This window comes from Taudactylus pleione, unplaced genomic scaffold (assembly GCF_031769625.1).
Source record: "Taudactylus pleione unplaced genomic scaffold, aTauple2 ptg000703l, whole genome shotgun sequence".
NCBI lineage: Eukaryota > Metazoa > Chordata > Amphibia > Anura > Myobatrachidae > Taudactylus > Taudactylus pleione.
The window spans coordinates 4,560,463-4,574,662 of NW_028285105.1; the positions used below are offsets into that span (position 1 = coordinate 4,560,463).

The window sequence follows — 14,200 nt, forward strand, 5'->3', positions numbered from 1 at the left end:
TAGCCTGTGGGTGGTGACCCACAGCTATACGAGCGTCCAGAAGGACGCTCCATTTTCATGGAGGCCGGCCCTCATTCAGAGCGTGCACTCTGCTCAGAGCATACGGCTCTGAATGAGGGCCAATGTAAAGATATGAAGGCTGCAGGTGTACTTCAGTATTCAAACCGGGCAACACTGGGTATCCCAGCTAGTAGGAAATAATGGTAGATCAGCAATGTTCTAGGAAAAAGCTGCTTTATAAACAATGACTCTTTTACTGAGTTCTTGTTTTATAACGTAATGCTGCCACGATCTTCCTGTCTTGCTGTATGAAGAATACAAATACACATAATCATTTTGCTAAAGAGATACTGTTGCTTTAACATTTTACTGAATTTTGCTATTCTACAGAAGTTGCTCTCATTGTAAACCAAGAACATAACATCTGTTTTCAGTACTGAAACCAACCAGGATGCTTTTTTAAGTAACAAACAGTTTCATACAGTGCCCCCACCCCCTTCTTATAGGAGCCCAGTCCCACCTGGACATCTTCATAAGAAGGAGAGGAAGAATGGAGAAGCACAGTGTATTACTAGCAGCCGTGGTGCTGCTGTTTGCTGTATATGTAACAGGTAGGTAAAGTAGGAATTTGCACAAATATTTCAGAATTGAGTGGTGTATTTACTAAAGCTTCTAAAACAAACATGTGGATATGTTGCACATAGCAACCAATCAGATTCTGTGTATCATTTTCTAGAATGCAATAGAGAAATGATAGCTAGAATCTGATTGGTTGCTATGGGCAACATCACCACTTGTCTGTTTTAGAAACTTTAGTAAATACACCCTGTAAGTAATATAAAACAATAAAATGCTATTCTCAACTGCGCTATAAGGCATTTAAGTATTTTATATCCCTGTCATTCTTTTAAGCACTAATTTCCTTCATAATATTTTTAATTATTAATATAAAGAAAAGCAAAGTAAAAAGTGCAGTATTCACCACAGTTATGACAGTGGTTTCTCAAGGCACCCTAACAGTCCAGGTATTAAGCACCGCTAGCATAATTAGTACCTCAGTCAATTTGATCTATCCATCTGTATTCATGTATGGATATCCTTGAAATCTGGACTGTTGGGTACAATAAAGTTTGGGACGATTACATTCTGATAATGATAGATAAACAATTTGAAGGATCAAATGAATACTTGAATGCAAGGTTTGCGCTTCCAGAATGATATTTGCATTATTTAACAATTCTTTATAGAAGAAAATACTATGACGAGGAAAACGGATAACCTAGAGAGAGACAGTAAGATCTTACATGCACATTTTTCAGATGGATGAACACTACAGAATTATTTACTCAATGTAGCTGGTTTCACTTCTGTGTTTCATTTACCATATTACCTATATGTTGTGAGTTTTTAATCTTAACTTGCTTCTGTGCATTTTACACTAGCAGAAAGTACATACGACCTTTTATCTGCAGTATGCCTAAAAATAATTAGTGTCATTTGATACATACAAATGGGGTATACATTAATACAGCATTTGGTTTTAATCATTGTACCATTTGTACATACTGCTTATTAAAATGAAATTACATAAAGCCACTTCAGTCATAGAATGCCGGTTACTGAGATGGGTGTGGTATAAGAGATAGACAGTAATTAGATATACAATGTCTAGATCGACCCCAGATGTTAGACAGTTAATAGATCGACAGGTACAAAAGGTCGACACACTAAAGGTCGACATGTTAGAAGATCGACAGGTACAAATGGTCGACAGGGTCAAAAGGTCGACATGAAAATGGTTGGTGCTAAAATGGTCGACACGTGATTTTATTTTTTTGCGTAAATACCATTCGGCCCCTTGCGGGCTCGCTTCGCTCGCCACATGGATTTATTCCCCCTCCATGCCCACTTGGATGGTAGGGAATGACGTTGGATGGTAGGGAATGATGTTGGACACTGGTCATCTTAAGTGCCTAAACCTAAAAAAAACAGAAAAAAAATCATGTGTCAATAATTTTTGTGTCAACCATTTTCATGTCGACCTTTTGACCCTGTCGACAATTTGTGCATGTCGACCTTCTTACATGTCGGCCTTTAGTGTGTCGACCTTTTGTACATGTCGACCTTTTGTACCTGTCGACCTATTGACTGTCTAATAACTGGGGTCGATCTAGACATTGTCTAACTAATTACTGTCTATCTACAGTCCGGCACCCACTGAGACTAAACACCCAGCTTCAGGCGTTGTAAGCGACATTCTCTGACTAAAGTGTTTGTAGTCGGATTTAACAGCGCACTGAATTGAATAGCTCTGGGAACTCCTTCCCGGGGCTATTCAGCATCGTGCTGAATTGAATCGCCCCCAATTATGTCTTTAGTATGTCAACATTCAAAATGTCGACAACAGAAGGTAGACATTGATGGTGTTGACATGGTTAAAATTCTGACAATAAGATCTGATTCCGAAATGCATCTCCTGTACATCTTGTGAACTGTTGGTCTGCTTCAGAGATGGATGATATTGCACAGCTGCTGTGACTTTGTATGCAGCGGCTGTGCAATAATATTCTAATGCCGCAGCTGGCATCTTGTGTAAATGCACGCATCCTGTTGGTTTTTCTGATCTGCTGCTGTATAAGATGATGCAGCATCAAAACATCTGCGTGAACATTGGTCATCTAAATCTCTCAGGTTACTCAGGATGGGCAGTGTTCACGTTGCCGGGACCAATGAAGCTGCGTCGGTAGATAAAGACACGACCTCGGCACACCTCAAAAATGGGACTGTCATGCCCCCATTTTTGAGAACACTGCTTGTTGCCACCCCATCCACATGGTATGCAGTCAGGATGCCGACAGTCTAAATGCCGACCGTCGGCATCTCGACTGTCTAATGCTGGCAAGGGTCTAATGACAGGCGTCGAAATCCTGACGCCTGGCATCCCGATCGAAGGAATAGCTGCAGGGGTGGAGGGTTAGGTTAGGGGCTCCTGGGGGGGACTGAAGGTTAGACACCCCCCCTGGGATGGTTAGGCTAGGGGAAGAGGGGTTTAGGGTTAGGCACCCCCGAGGGGGAGGTTAGAGTTAGACACCCCCTCGGGAGACTTAGGTTTAGGCTGTGGGGAAGGGGGGGGTTAGATTTAGGCACATACAGGGGAGGTTAGAGTTAGGCACTTGGGGGAGGAGGTTATGGTTAGGAACCCCTACAGTGGGGGGGGGGGTCAGGTTATTAAATACTAAAATACTTACCTGTCGGGATTAGAAACGCCGGTCTTCCAGCGTCGAGATTAGAACCACTGGACATGCGTCCGGCGGTATTTCATACCGATCCCATCCACACCCCCAAACAGCCATAGCATGTCAATCATACTGTGGCTTGCAGTGGCAAACACAGGATTTTGAAAGGGGGGTTTCCAAATAATTGGTTACAGAACCAATGACAAAACATCTAACCAGAATAAGCCTGCAACATACACTTTATTGTTTACTTCAAGTTTTTTAATATAAATAACAACAAATCGCTAGTAAAAAAAAAAATGCATTAACCAGGGCTGCCATCAAAAATTAAAGTACATGGCTTCAATGCCCCCCCCTCCACAGACAGAAAGCACCCCCATACACAGATAGCACACAGCCACCATTGTCCATTCCCACCCCAGCACCACCCCTCCACAGACAGCACTACCACCATTGTCTGCTGCCCTCCCCCCTTATGTCCTAATGAGATACTGTATATGAAGCCTTTGGATTTGCGAACATCTGAATCACCCTCTGTTAATAAGTAATTTCTTCCTGCATGAGATAAACTCCAAAGAATGTTACATTAAAGTTGTTTTTTATTGTAGATACTGGGTTAATGTATCAAGCAGTGAGAAGAGTAAAGAAGGGGATCAGTGAAGAAGTTGCTAATAGCAATCAATCAGCTTCTACCTGTCATTTTATAGAATGTTCTTGATAAATGTTACCTCAAAGCTGACTGGTTGCTATGGGCAACCTCTCCACTGGGCCACTTCACTATTTTTACTGCTTGATACATCTCCCTCAAAGTACCAAACAATCAGCTCCTGTCATTTTACAGGCTGTATTTGAAAAATGATAGAAGCTGACTGGTTGGTACTTTATCTCTCTCCAAGTTTTGATAAATCTCCCCTGGTATCTCTCTCCATTTTATCTCTCTCCAATGTTTGATACATCTCCACCTACATCTACACCTACATCTACTATATAATATATATGTAAAACAAGAAGTTTGCTTGTTTGTTGACAAATATCTTCCACAGCTCTCAAGGTAAAGCTGCCAAACCTTAACTTACTTTTTAGCTACTAAATAACTATATGTATTAGACCACATAGCAACAATGCAACAAAGCGACAAATCTAACACATAAAATAATTTGGCCTGTTTGTGGTCCACCTTATACAGTGCCCCCGGTAGTGCCCTTTATACAGTGCCTCCAGTAGTGCCCCTTATACAGTGCCTCCAGTAGTGGTCCCTCTTATGCAGGCCCCCAGTAGTGGTCCCCTTTATGCAGGCCTGCAGTAGTACCACTTATATAGTACCCCCAGTATACAGTGCCCCCAGTAGGGGTCCCTCTTATGCAGGCCCCCAGTAGTGCCCTTATACAGTGCTCCCAATAGTGATCCCCCTATGCAGTTCCCCAGTAATGGTCCCCCCATTCAGTGCCCCCAGTAGTGATACAGTGCCCCCGGCCAGTAGTGCCCATTACATATATAACACACACAGACATACCGTCCACTTCTCCATCCTCCCGCTCGCTTCTATGGGAGAGACATCATGACGTCTCTCTCATCACCCACTGCAGGAGCCGGACGGCGGTGCTCAGTGAGTGCAGCAGGCAATGAGAGCCTGAATCTCATTGGCTGCTGAAACACACACACCGCCGCCGGGTAGTGCAAGTGTACTACCTAGTGGCAGTGTGCATGATACTGTGTCGTGCAGACTGCACTACACTGACTTTACTGGGGACACACACACCGCTGCCGGTCCGACTGCGCCCTGCCCGGGGAGCCTGTTCAGAGCATCCATTGGGTGGATTTGGACAAAATCTTCAAAAAGTAGTAACATTGGATTCCAGAAGACATACTATAGGGTTGAGGTCCCGGTCGGGCCTCCCGTTGGTGTATGCTGGGCAGAACTCAGGAGCCTGTTCTGGGCCTTCCACTGGATGGACGTGGATGCAAACCTCAGAGAAGTGGCAATTGGTCTGGGATGTATAATGGAGTGGTTGGGGTCCCGGTCGGACCTCATGGCGGAGTGTACTGGTCAGAATAACCCAGGGAGCCTGTTCTGGGCCTTCCACTGGATGGATTTGGACAACATCACATAATAAAATGTAATAACTTGAAGATTTAAACCCGGGCAATGCAGAGTACTTTAGCTAGTATGTTATATTTACATAAAACTATCCATATAAGTAGACTTACATTATATTTCTTCCCGATCTGCAATTGTTACCAACATCCCCATATATCATCATATCTACAGTATATGATAACTACCAAAGGGGAAAATTCATTTTTGATGTTGAACAGATTTAGGCTGCATTTACTTTGAGGCTTAGTGCTAACTGAAGGTTCATATTCATCATAGTTCTTATCTATGTTATAATGTATAAAAGGGATTTAAGTGTATAATATTGGGTGTTATTCAGTGGTGGACACAGTGTTTATTTTTGCGCAAGAATCCCATGTTTTCCTTCTGCTCATGTGACTGAGTTGCAGTGTGCGAGTGTCTCGATGGTTACTGCTGGGGGATGCAGAATGCAATTTGGACGCGAGAGAGAGTGGGCATTCTTGGGTGGTAACAGGGAGGTGAGGCGTGCCATGGGTGTGTCACAGCCAGCAACTACGTCTTTTTTGCAGTTGCACTGGCACCGACCATAGGGCTAATGTCCAATGATGTGACCGATGAGCGCCCGAAGGTGCGATTATGCAAAGCAGTGGATTTGAGTCGCATGCTGGTGGCTGTCTCTCTAAGAATCTCATAGGCTGAGGCATTTGCATAAAGATGCAGTCGTGTTGTGTAAAAAGACACAGTAACAGCTGCATACCATCCAGAGTTGAATGTCCCAGAATAGTAACTGTTTGCTCCATCTCATTAGGTCAGAGAAATGAATTGCGTGGGTCTCTGCATATTAGGGTCTCCTTCCTCAAAACAAATATAGTACATTTCAGGTGATGCACTGTACCCATACATATACATATATGGTCATTTCTTTTTAAAAGTAAAAATGTTCGTTAACTAAGGAAGGAAGGGTGTGCTCATCTTCTATAAACTACATTGAAATGACAAACCTTGGTTGTGTTAAAGAGGAAAAAAACAGGAATAAAAATATGTACACTGACAATTGTTGGAAGAATGTGATCACAGCTGGCTGCTATATTTCTGTCCCTCTTCCAAGTAACAGAGTGATTGAATAGACTGATCAGTAAGCAGCAATACATGATTATTTTATTTCTTTTCATCATTTACATGTAATATTTTTTAAAGTAGAAAAGCAAAACGAGTTTCCATTATTGCCGAATGATTTGATGATTTGTCCTCAGCATGACAGAACCTGGTGAGGATGAGCTGACACCATAGAACGGTATCATTTTACATGGCATCTGAAATTGTGTTCATATTTCTGTTTGGTTCCACGTTATGTAAAGTACCAGCTTTCTTCTAAACATACCAAATGGCCTTATCTCTGTGTGCTTCCTATTTCAATGTACATTAACACAGTTGATTTATAATATTACAATGCAAAATGCTTATTGAAAATTCTGCACTGTTCTCTGAGATCGCAAAAGTACAATAGTTCCCAACCATACACCCTGATAAAAGACAATCCAAATTCCCAGCATAACAAGCTAATACCCGCCACTATCACATACACAGAATGTGTATCAGGCAGAGTGCATACTCTGTAACCCCCAGCTGCTCCAGCAGTCACAAGTCAGATCCTAGGGCCTGATTCAGACCCACTCGGAAGCGCTGAGCGCTAGCAAGTGGGTCGATGGTGGCCCAGTGTGCATGCGCACGATGGAGCCGGCTCCGTCGTGCGCATGCACGAGACCTTGCCCGTCGCTCCGGGTCTCGTACCAAAGGTGCGTGCTGTCGATGTTGAGTGACAGCACGCCCCCTTTGGTGGGCAGGCCGGGGCAGTGCTTGCCCAAATGGAGGCGTTCCAATGGGAACGCCTACCATCTGGGGCCGGCCCCACTGACATCACAAGTGATGTCAGTGGGAGTGCTTTCGGCTCTGTTAGAGCTGAACGCACTCTGGGGCTTGCGGCATCGAGACCCTACCACAAGGGTCTCGTTGCAAGCCCAAGGGTCGTGATGGTCTTGACCATCGCGACCATCTTCCTGGCTGCTCGCTATAGCTGTGGGTGGTCACCCACAGCTATGCGAACGGCCAGGAGGCCATTCTAAAAAAACAGAAGGCTGACCCTAATTCAGAGCGAGCGCTCTGTCAAAGCATCCGGCTCTGAATCAGGCCCCTAGTCCGAAGTATCTGAGGAACAACCTAAACTAACATTGGTTACATTGTAGAGATTCCAATTAGTATAGTAAATGCCAATTGGCAGGAGTGCACTACAAAATGTGTAACTTCTTTATAGCTGTAACCAGGGGCAGAACTTGCAATCACAGGACCCCATAAGGAAGGTGCCCTCACATTTTAATCTCTCTACACCCCCCCCCCTTCTCAATGATTACTCTTTGCTTTATATTCTTCCACTACCCTCTACTAATTTTTAGTTGGACTTTGACGATGGATTGGTCAGAAGACTGATCTGCCATCAGAGAGGCAGATTGGTAAGCTATACACACTTACCAACCGGCCGCTCAATATGTCTGGGCTGGCATCACAACTGGGTGAAATCAGTAATTTTGCTCCAGGCTTTAACCAGTATTGGCAGCATCTAATAAGTTTAGGCACTTAAGTATTTGTTTCCTTTTGTGAGAACTTGTCATACAATGTATTCCTTTACCAGGTTATCACATGACAAGGCTTCAAATCATGTGTAACATAGGGAGAGGCAAATCTAGGATTGAAAAATAATAGTATTGTGCTTTGTAAATCATACTGATCTTCCAGTGTCCTGTACATAAGAATGTCTGATTTTGTATGTATTCTTGTTTTGAAGTAAACATTAATGTTTTATTTACAGGGCAGTATTTTGATGGCCAGTACCATGTTTTGGTGGACAACAAGTGCAAATGTGTCAAAGTGACCTCTAGATTTGTGAAGACAGAAGACAACAAGGAGATTTTGGAAAGAAATATTGAAATAAAGTGAGTGTTATCAATTAGATTTGTTTAATCTTGTGCTAAGAAGTTATAACACATGCTTTTTATTTTATTTTCAAGAACTTGTCTACGTACTCACCATTATACTTTAAGGGGTAAATTTACCAAAATTTGTGTTGGTCCAAAATTGCAATCTTGGTTGAGTTAAGACATTTTTTTAACTCGCAAATTTATTAAAGGCAAACTAGGGTGTGATTTCCCTCTTTCCACTGATAAAATCGGGTGCAATTGCAAACTCTAATAAATTCACCATCGGCCAGACTCTGAAGTACTTTTCATGAAAAAGATACAACTCGGGAATATACCAAGATTCGAGATTACAATCTCTGGTGTAATTTTAGCAAACCCACAGCTATATTGAAGTTTCAAATAGACCACCTCCTAAGCTGTGAATTTGGCAGAAACATACAGAGATTAGTGTGATTTGTGTATGTTTCTGCATGTAAACACTCTCTTAAGGGTTAATAATAAATAAAAATGACTTAGAGTCCTCGCCTCCAAAAAGCATAACCAGCCCCGGGCTGCTCACCCAGTCCTGGTTCCTAAAAATTCAGGGGAAAAACTAGTAGTTACCCCATATTTTACGAACCAGCAGTAGGCTGCTGAGCCTGTCCTGGTTTTAAAAATTGGGAGAAAACAAATGTGCGGGGGTCCCCCTATTTTTAAAACCAGCACCGGACTCAAATCTGGCTGGGGTGTAATGCCGGGTCTCCCCAGCCAAAGCATTGTCACCCCAAGCCAGGCACCCCAAGCTGGGAATCTCAGGGGAGGTTGAAACCCCCGAGCAGCCCAGGCTTAGGCTGAAGCCCGGGGCTCTTCCCCACACCCCTGTGCTGTGGGTAATAGGAGTGAAAATAGATAGAAACTATTGGCTTTTACCATGGAACTACAGGTGCCAGCGTGCCTGCCCTTTGGCACTTGTGGAACTACAAGTGCCAGCAGGCGGCCAGTACCCATACCCCTGCTGTAAAAAAATTGTAAAAAACCCACAAGATACATACACTGTAGTAAGTACAATTTTATTACATACATCTACCACACTCACACATACTTACTTGCTGCCAGATGTTCTGTCCTCTTCTCCAAGTAGTAATCCAATGGGTGTACCTGTAAAAAAAAATCCGATACTCACCTCCTCCTATGCGTGGATCATGCTCTCTTCTGTCCATGTAGGCATCCACGGGCTTGGTAAAACAAAAAAATTAAAATATGCGGACCCACAAACTTAATACTGTCCTCTAAGGACAGTACTACCCGAATGACCGCTCCGCCGCGGGTTTTCACTAAAGAAATCCCGGGGCTGAGCTTTTATTGGCTGAGAGAGGGGAGCCTTCCATCTCTCAGCCAATTGACTTCAGTGACGAGGACCGCAAAGGTAATTTAAGATTACTTTCGCGGTTCTCACCATTCAAGTCAATGGTGGAACCCGTTCATTGGCTGAGAGGTGGAAGGCTCGCCTCTCTCAGCCAATAAAAGCTCAGCACCAGGATTTCTATAGTGAAATTCCGTGGCGTAGCAGTCATTCGGGTAGTAATGTTCTCAGTGGTTCTCCAAGTACCAGCATGCAGGGGAGGCTTTCTGGGACCTGTAGTTCCACAGCAAAATACATTATCATCTAATTTTTACCCCACACTACACTATAACCCAGCACCCACTGACCAGGGGTGCCGGGCATAGTCCTGGGCTATCAGTGTAGGCCTGGGGTGCCCTGGAGAGGTAGACCCCTTTATTGGAGGGATCCCTGGCCTGGGCTGACTAGCGGTCAGGGGTAATGCTTTGGCTGTGGGGACCCGGTGAAAGAGTTCCCTTGGCTGTGGCATTACTCCACTGCTAGAAAAAGTTTAGTGCTGGTTCTGGAATTTACAGGGGAAACCTACACATTTTTTCCCCCTGTGTTTCTAGAACCAGGACCAGATCAGAGCCCAGTGTTGGTTGTGCTAAATACAGGGGACCCCTACGTCTTTTGTCCCCTGTATTTTGGCAACTAGAGCTGGTTATGAAAAGGCTGGTGCTGGTTGTCGTTTGTCCCCTGTATTTAGTACAACCAGTACTGGGTCTCCAAAGCCCAGTGCTGATTGTTCTTTTGGAGGGAAGGGGGGGGCACACCGTTTTGGGGGGGTTTTTACACTGTTTTACATTTTTTTTAAACACAAAAGCACAGACAGATCTCGCTGATCCGTCCATGCATCTGTCGTTCGAGTTAGTCATAACCGAACTATGAATAGATATGAATAGTACAAATTACAACAAATTATTGCACCATCGAACAACACAAATGACAGGAACCCGGCAGCTTAGTAAATTCAGTAACCTGATAGAACAATTAAACATATGAATCCAGACGTTGTCATCCGAGATTTATCTTGGATGACATCGATAGAAATCTACACCTTAGAATATTTACCCCTATGTCTTATTCTTAGGCCATGTGTCGCGTATCTAAGGGACATCACCAAATGCTCTCGCACCATGCAGCCACTGGTCCCTTTCTCCCCATAAGTGTTAGTGGAGAAAGAGGATGAATGAACAATTCTATTTTTATTAATTTGGTTGATATACATGCACTGAGAATCTGATTTATTAGAAAATAATTAATTCCAAGCTAAATATATTTTAATTTCCTGGGAGTACCCATGATGTATAATTTCTTATATTGTTTGTGGGTACAAGTAAAATAAAATATATTGAGTTTAAATATTTCATAGTCTTTGTTCAAATACAAGCACCAGCATGACCTTCAAGTCAAATTCATTTTCAGTAGGCATGTATTATATCCATATTTTAGAATGTGGTTAACCCTCTGGAGCAAATATTCAGATTTTTGTATATGTCCATTAGTAGACATCCAAACTTTTTTCAAATACTACCTCGTAATACTCTACACACAAAGCCTAAGTAAGAAAAACAATCAAAAGCTTTTTTATTGACATTAAAGTGATATTAAAACATTTTTTGAACATTGTGTGTTTTGCTTTTTTTTGTATTTTAACCCTATTCCTAATCCTCACCTTACTACCTAAACGTAGCCTAACCCTAACCGTCCCATCTGGCAGTCTAACCCTAAAGGGGCACATCCACTAGACGATCTACTCCCTGTCCAATCGCTAAACGATTTTCCCTTGATTTTTTCCCTTGAAATTTTATCTTTCAGTCTGAACGATTTGCAAACGATTTGCAAACAATTTGCAAACGATTTACAAACAATTTGCAAACGATTTACAAACAATTTGCAAACTATCTTTAATAGATCAAGTGAAATTAACCTGCATGTTCAGTCGACTGACGAGATGATCAAACGACCAGCAGGAGCGCGCATCCTTGATCGTTAACGACCAAACGCTGCATGATTTATAAATGATAATAAACGACGTCATTATCGTTCAATCGCCTGCTAAAATCGTGTAGTGGATGCCCCCCTTAACCCTCCCTCAAGTGCTTGATCCTAAACCTAATGTAACAATTTGGAAAAAAAACGTAAAACCGTGTCGACCATTTGAACCTGCCGATCTTTTAACCATGTTGACATTTTGTTCCTGTCGACCTATTTATTGTTGACCTTTCGTCCGGATCCCTTGTAGATACAGATACAGTGACAGCCAATGGGTTTAATGGTTGTCACTGTATCTAATTTCCATAGACGTTTTTCTTTTTTTCTTCACTCAACATATTGTATATTATTTCTCCACAGGGTTCCATTGAGAAGCAGAATGAACATTTCTGATCCTACTTCACCCCTGAGAACCAATTTTGTCTACAAGCTCTCAGACCTGTAAGTTGCTATTGTTGTAAAATTCACTGTGAAGAATAACAGAACACACTGTAAATGTGCGGCATACATAAGAGGGTCCTTTTAATGTGCATGTGTTGTTTTACATGTTTGTTTTCTGGGATTAAAGAAACACTAAATCGTAAGTAGAAGTATATGAATAAATTCTGCAAACTCAAATATCTAACTGTAAACATTTTGTTTCAATTTGTTCACACTCATTTTATGTTGGATAATTCTGTGACTGTGTGGATAAGTTTTGTTCTCCCATGCATACCAACCGTAACTGTCTGTAACTCCATTGTAGTCTACCAAATCCAAATGCAGGTTCATTCTATAACCTGATTTTCAGAAAACAAGAAATCTAGCTTCATACCATTAAATTGGTACTTATTTTTCTCTCCCAAGCAAACTTTTCTGCCCACATTTCCCTACAAAAAAAAATGTAGGTAGAGCATGAAAATATGCTTGCCATACAAAAGGCCTGATTCCAAGATTTACACTAATGCAATCGCAACTATATTCTCTCTCGGATCGAAGTTGCTAAAATATGCTAACGCCTTCCAAAGCATAGCCGAGTGTAGGGACGCCCGCTGCGGCCTTCTCATATCCATCTGACGACATGCAAGAGCTAAAACATCGGTACCATCGATACACATCGGGCAGCCATGCCTTATATTTAGACTTTAGCAATAAAACTACAATGCAGAAATCTCTAATTATAGGAAAATACTATACACATATTTATAAAATTATTTGTATGTGTTAAAAGAACAAAGAAGTCTTTTGGGAATAATTTGGATTACATGTAATGGTTCACATGCCATTCTACATCCAAACCAGCCAGACCAGAAAATCTATGGTGAACCTATTGGTATGCTGGGAAGATGATGACTCTGATGTTAGTGTAACTATAGAAGCTCTAATTTGTTTCAAAGTGGTTCTCAAACTCGTTCATCAAATCGACTCTGCCGTTGAAAAACTTCTGATTAAATTCTCAAACTAAACTATTTTTTTTAGCTAAATTCATGCAAGATCAACAGGATCAATGATATCAGATCTAATTTGATTATGTTCAAGTTTAATGACCACAATGCACAGTACTTTATGTGAAACAATTTTACATGCAAAAAAAATTGTTTTTCAGATTAAAAATACTATAAAATGTAGTAATTTAAGATCAGGCAACATTTTATAGTTTATTTGAATTACTTTGGTTGTAACTTTGAGCTGCAAATTCAAACTTTGAACTGTGAATTTGACTGTGACAATGAATCCCAAATTTAAGTTAGCCAAAAATCATGTACCGTGAACGACGCTGAGCCCCTAGAAGTGGCCAAAATTAATTTTCAATTGGTTCAAATAATTCAGACATTTCCAAATGTAACTATTTCTATTGCTTAAAAGGTGAAATCTATTGAATTTGCTGCAATTGGTACCATTTGTAATCAAAATTATTTTGGGGCAGAATTTGGTTACCCTATTTTATGAAGGGGAACAGAGCTACTGCTCCATAAACTGCTTTATTAATATATCATTGACTATAACACTATATATTTATGTTTGTATTTCAGTTGCACAAAATGTGACCCCGTGGAAATAGAAATTGGTGGTGAGCCAGTCCTGGTCTCTCAGGGCAGTTGCAGTAAATCTGATGACGTTTGCTACACTTATGATAGAAACAAGTGCTACACAAATGAAGTCCCCTTCACATACAGTGGAAAGACGATAATGAAAAAAGTAGCCCTGACTCCGGAGTCCTGCTATGAATAGATACAAATATATATTATATGTGCATTTTATTTCAAATAAACAGCAAAAAGATAAATGTATTTTTTTTTTAAATACACCTTAGAGGTATATTTTATCTTTATTATTTTTTAACCTGCTGCACAAATACGTGTTTTATGTTTTAACCTTGCCTAACATGTAGTAGTTTAAATTTTTTGCAATAAACCCATTTATTTTCTGTGCAAATAAATTAAGCAACCGTGATTATTTTCTAGTACTCTAAGGGTCTCATTCAGACCCGGTCGCAAGCGCTGAGTGCTCGCAACCAGGTCATTGGTTAGGCCCTGCGCACGCGCAGCAGAAGCACTGCGCGTGCACAATTGCCAGA

At 41.6% G+C, this 14,200-nt stretch overlaps 1 protein-coding gene across 1 annotated transcript; it reads left to right on the forward strand.

Annotated features, from left to right (window-relative positions):
• Positions 1 to 525: 525 nt before the first annotated feature.
• Positions 526 to 13,920, forward strand: JCHAIN (joining chain of multimeric IgA and IgM). The gene is made up of 4 exons (XM_088456411.1): positions 526 to 611; positions 8,177 to 8,300; positions 12,004 to 12,084; positions 13,656 to 13,920. The coding sequence occupies exons 1-4, from the start codon at positions 551 to 553 to the stop codon at positions 13,852 to 13,854; spliced, it is 465 nt and encodes a 154-aa protein (XP_088312537.1). The 5' UTR covers positions 526 to 550; the 3' UTR covers positions 13,855 to 13,920.
• The last annotated feature ends 280 nt before the right edge of the window (positions 13,921 to 14,200 follow it).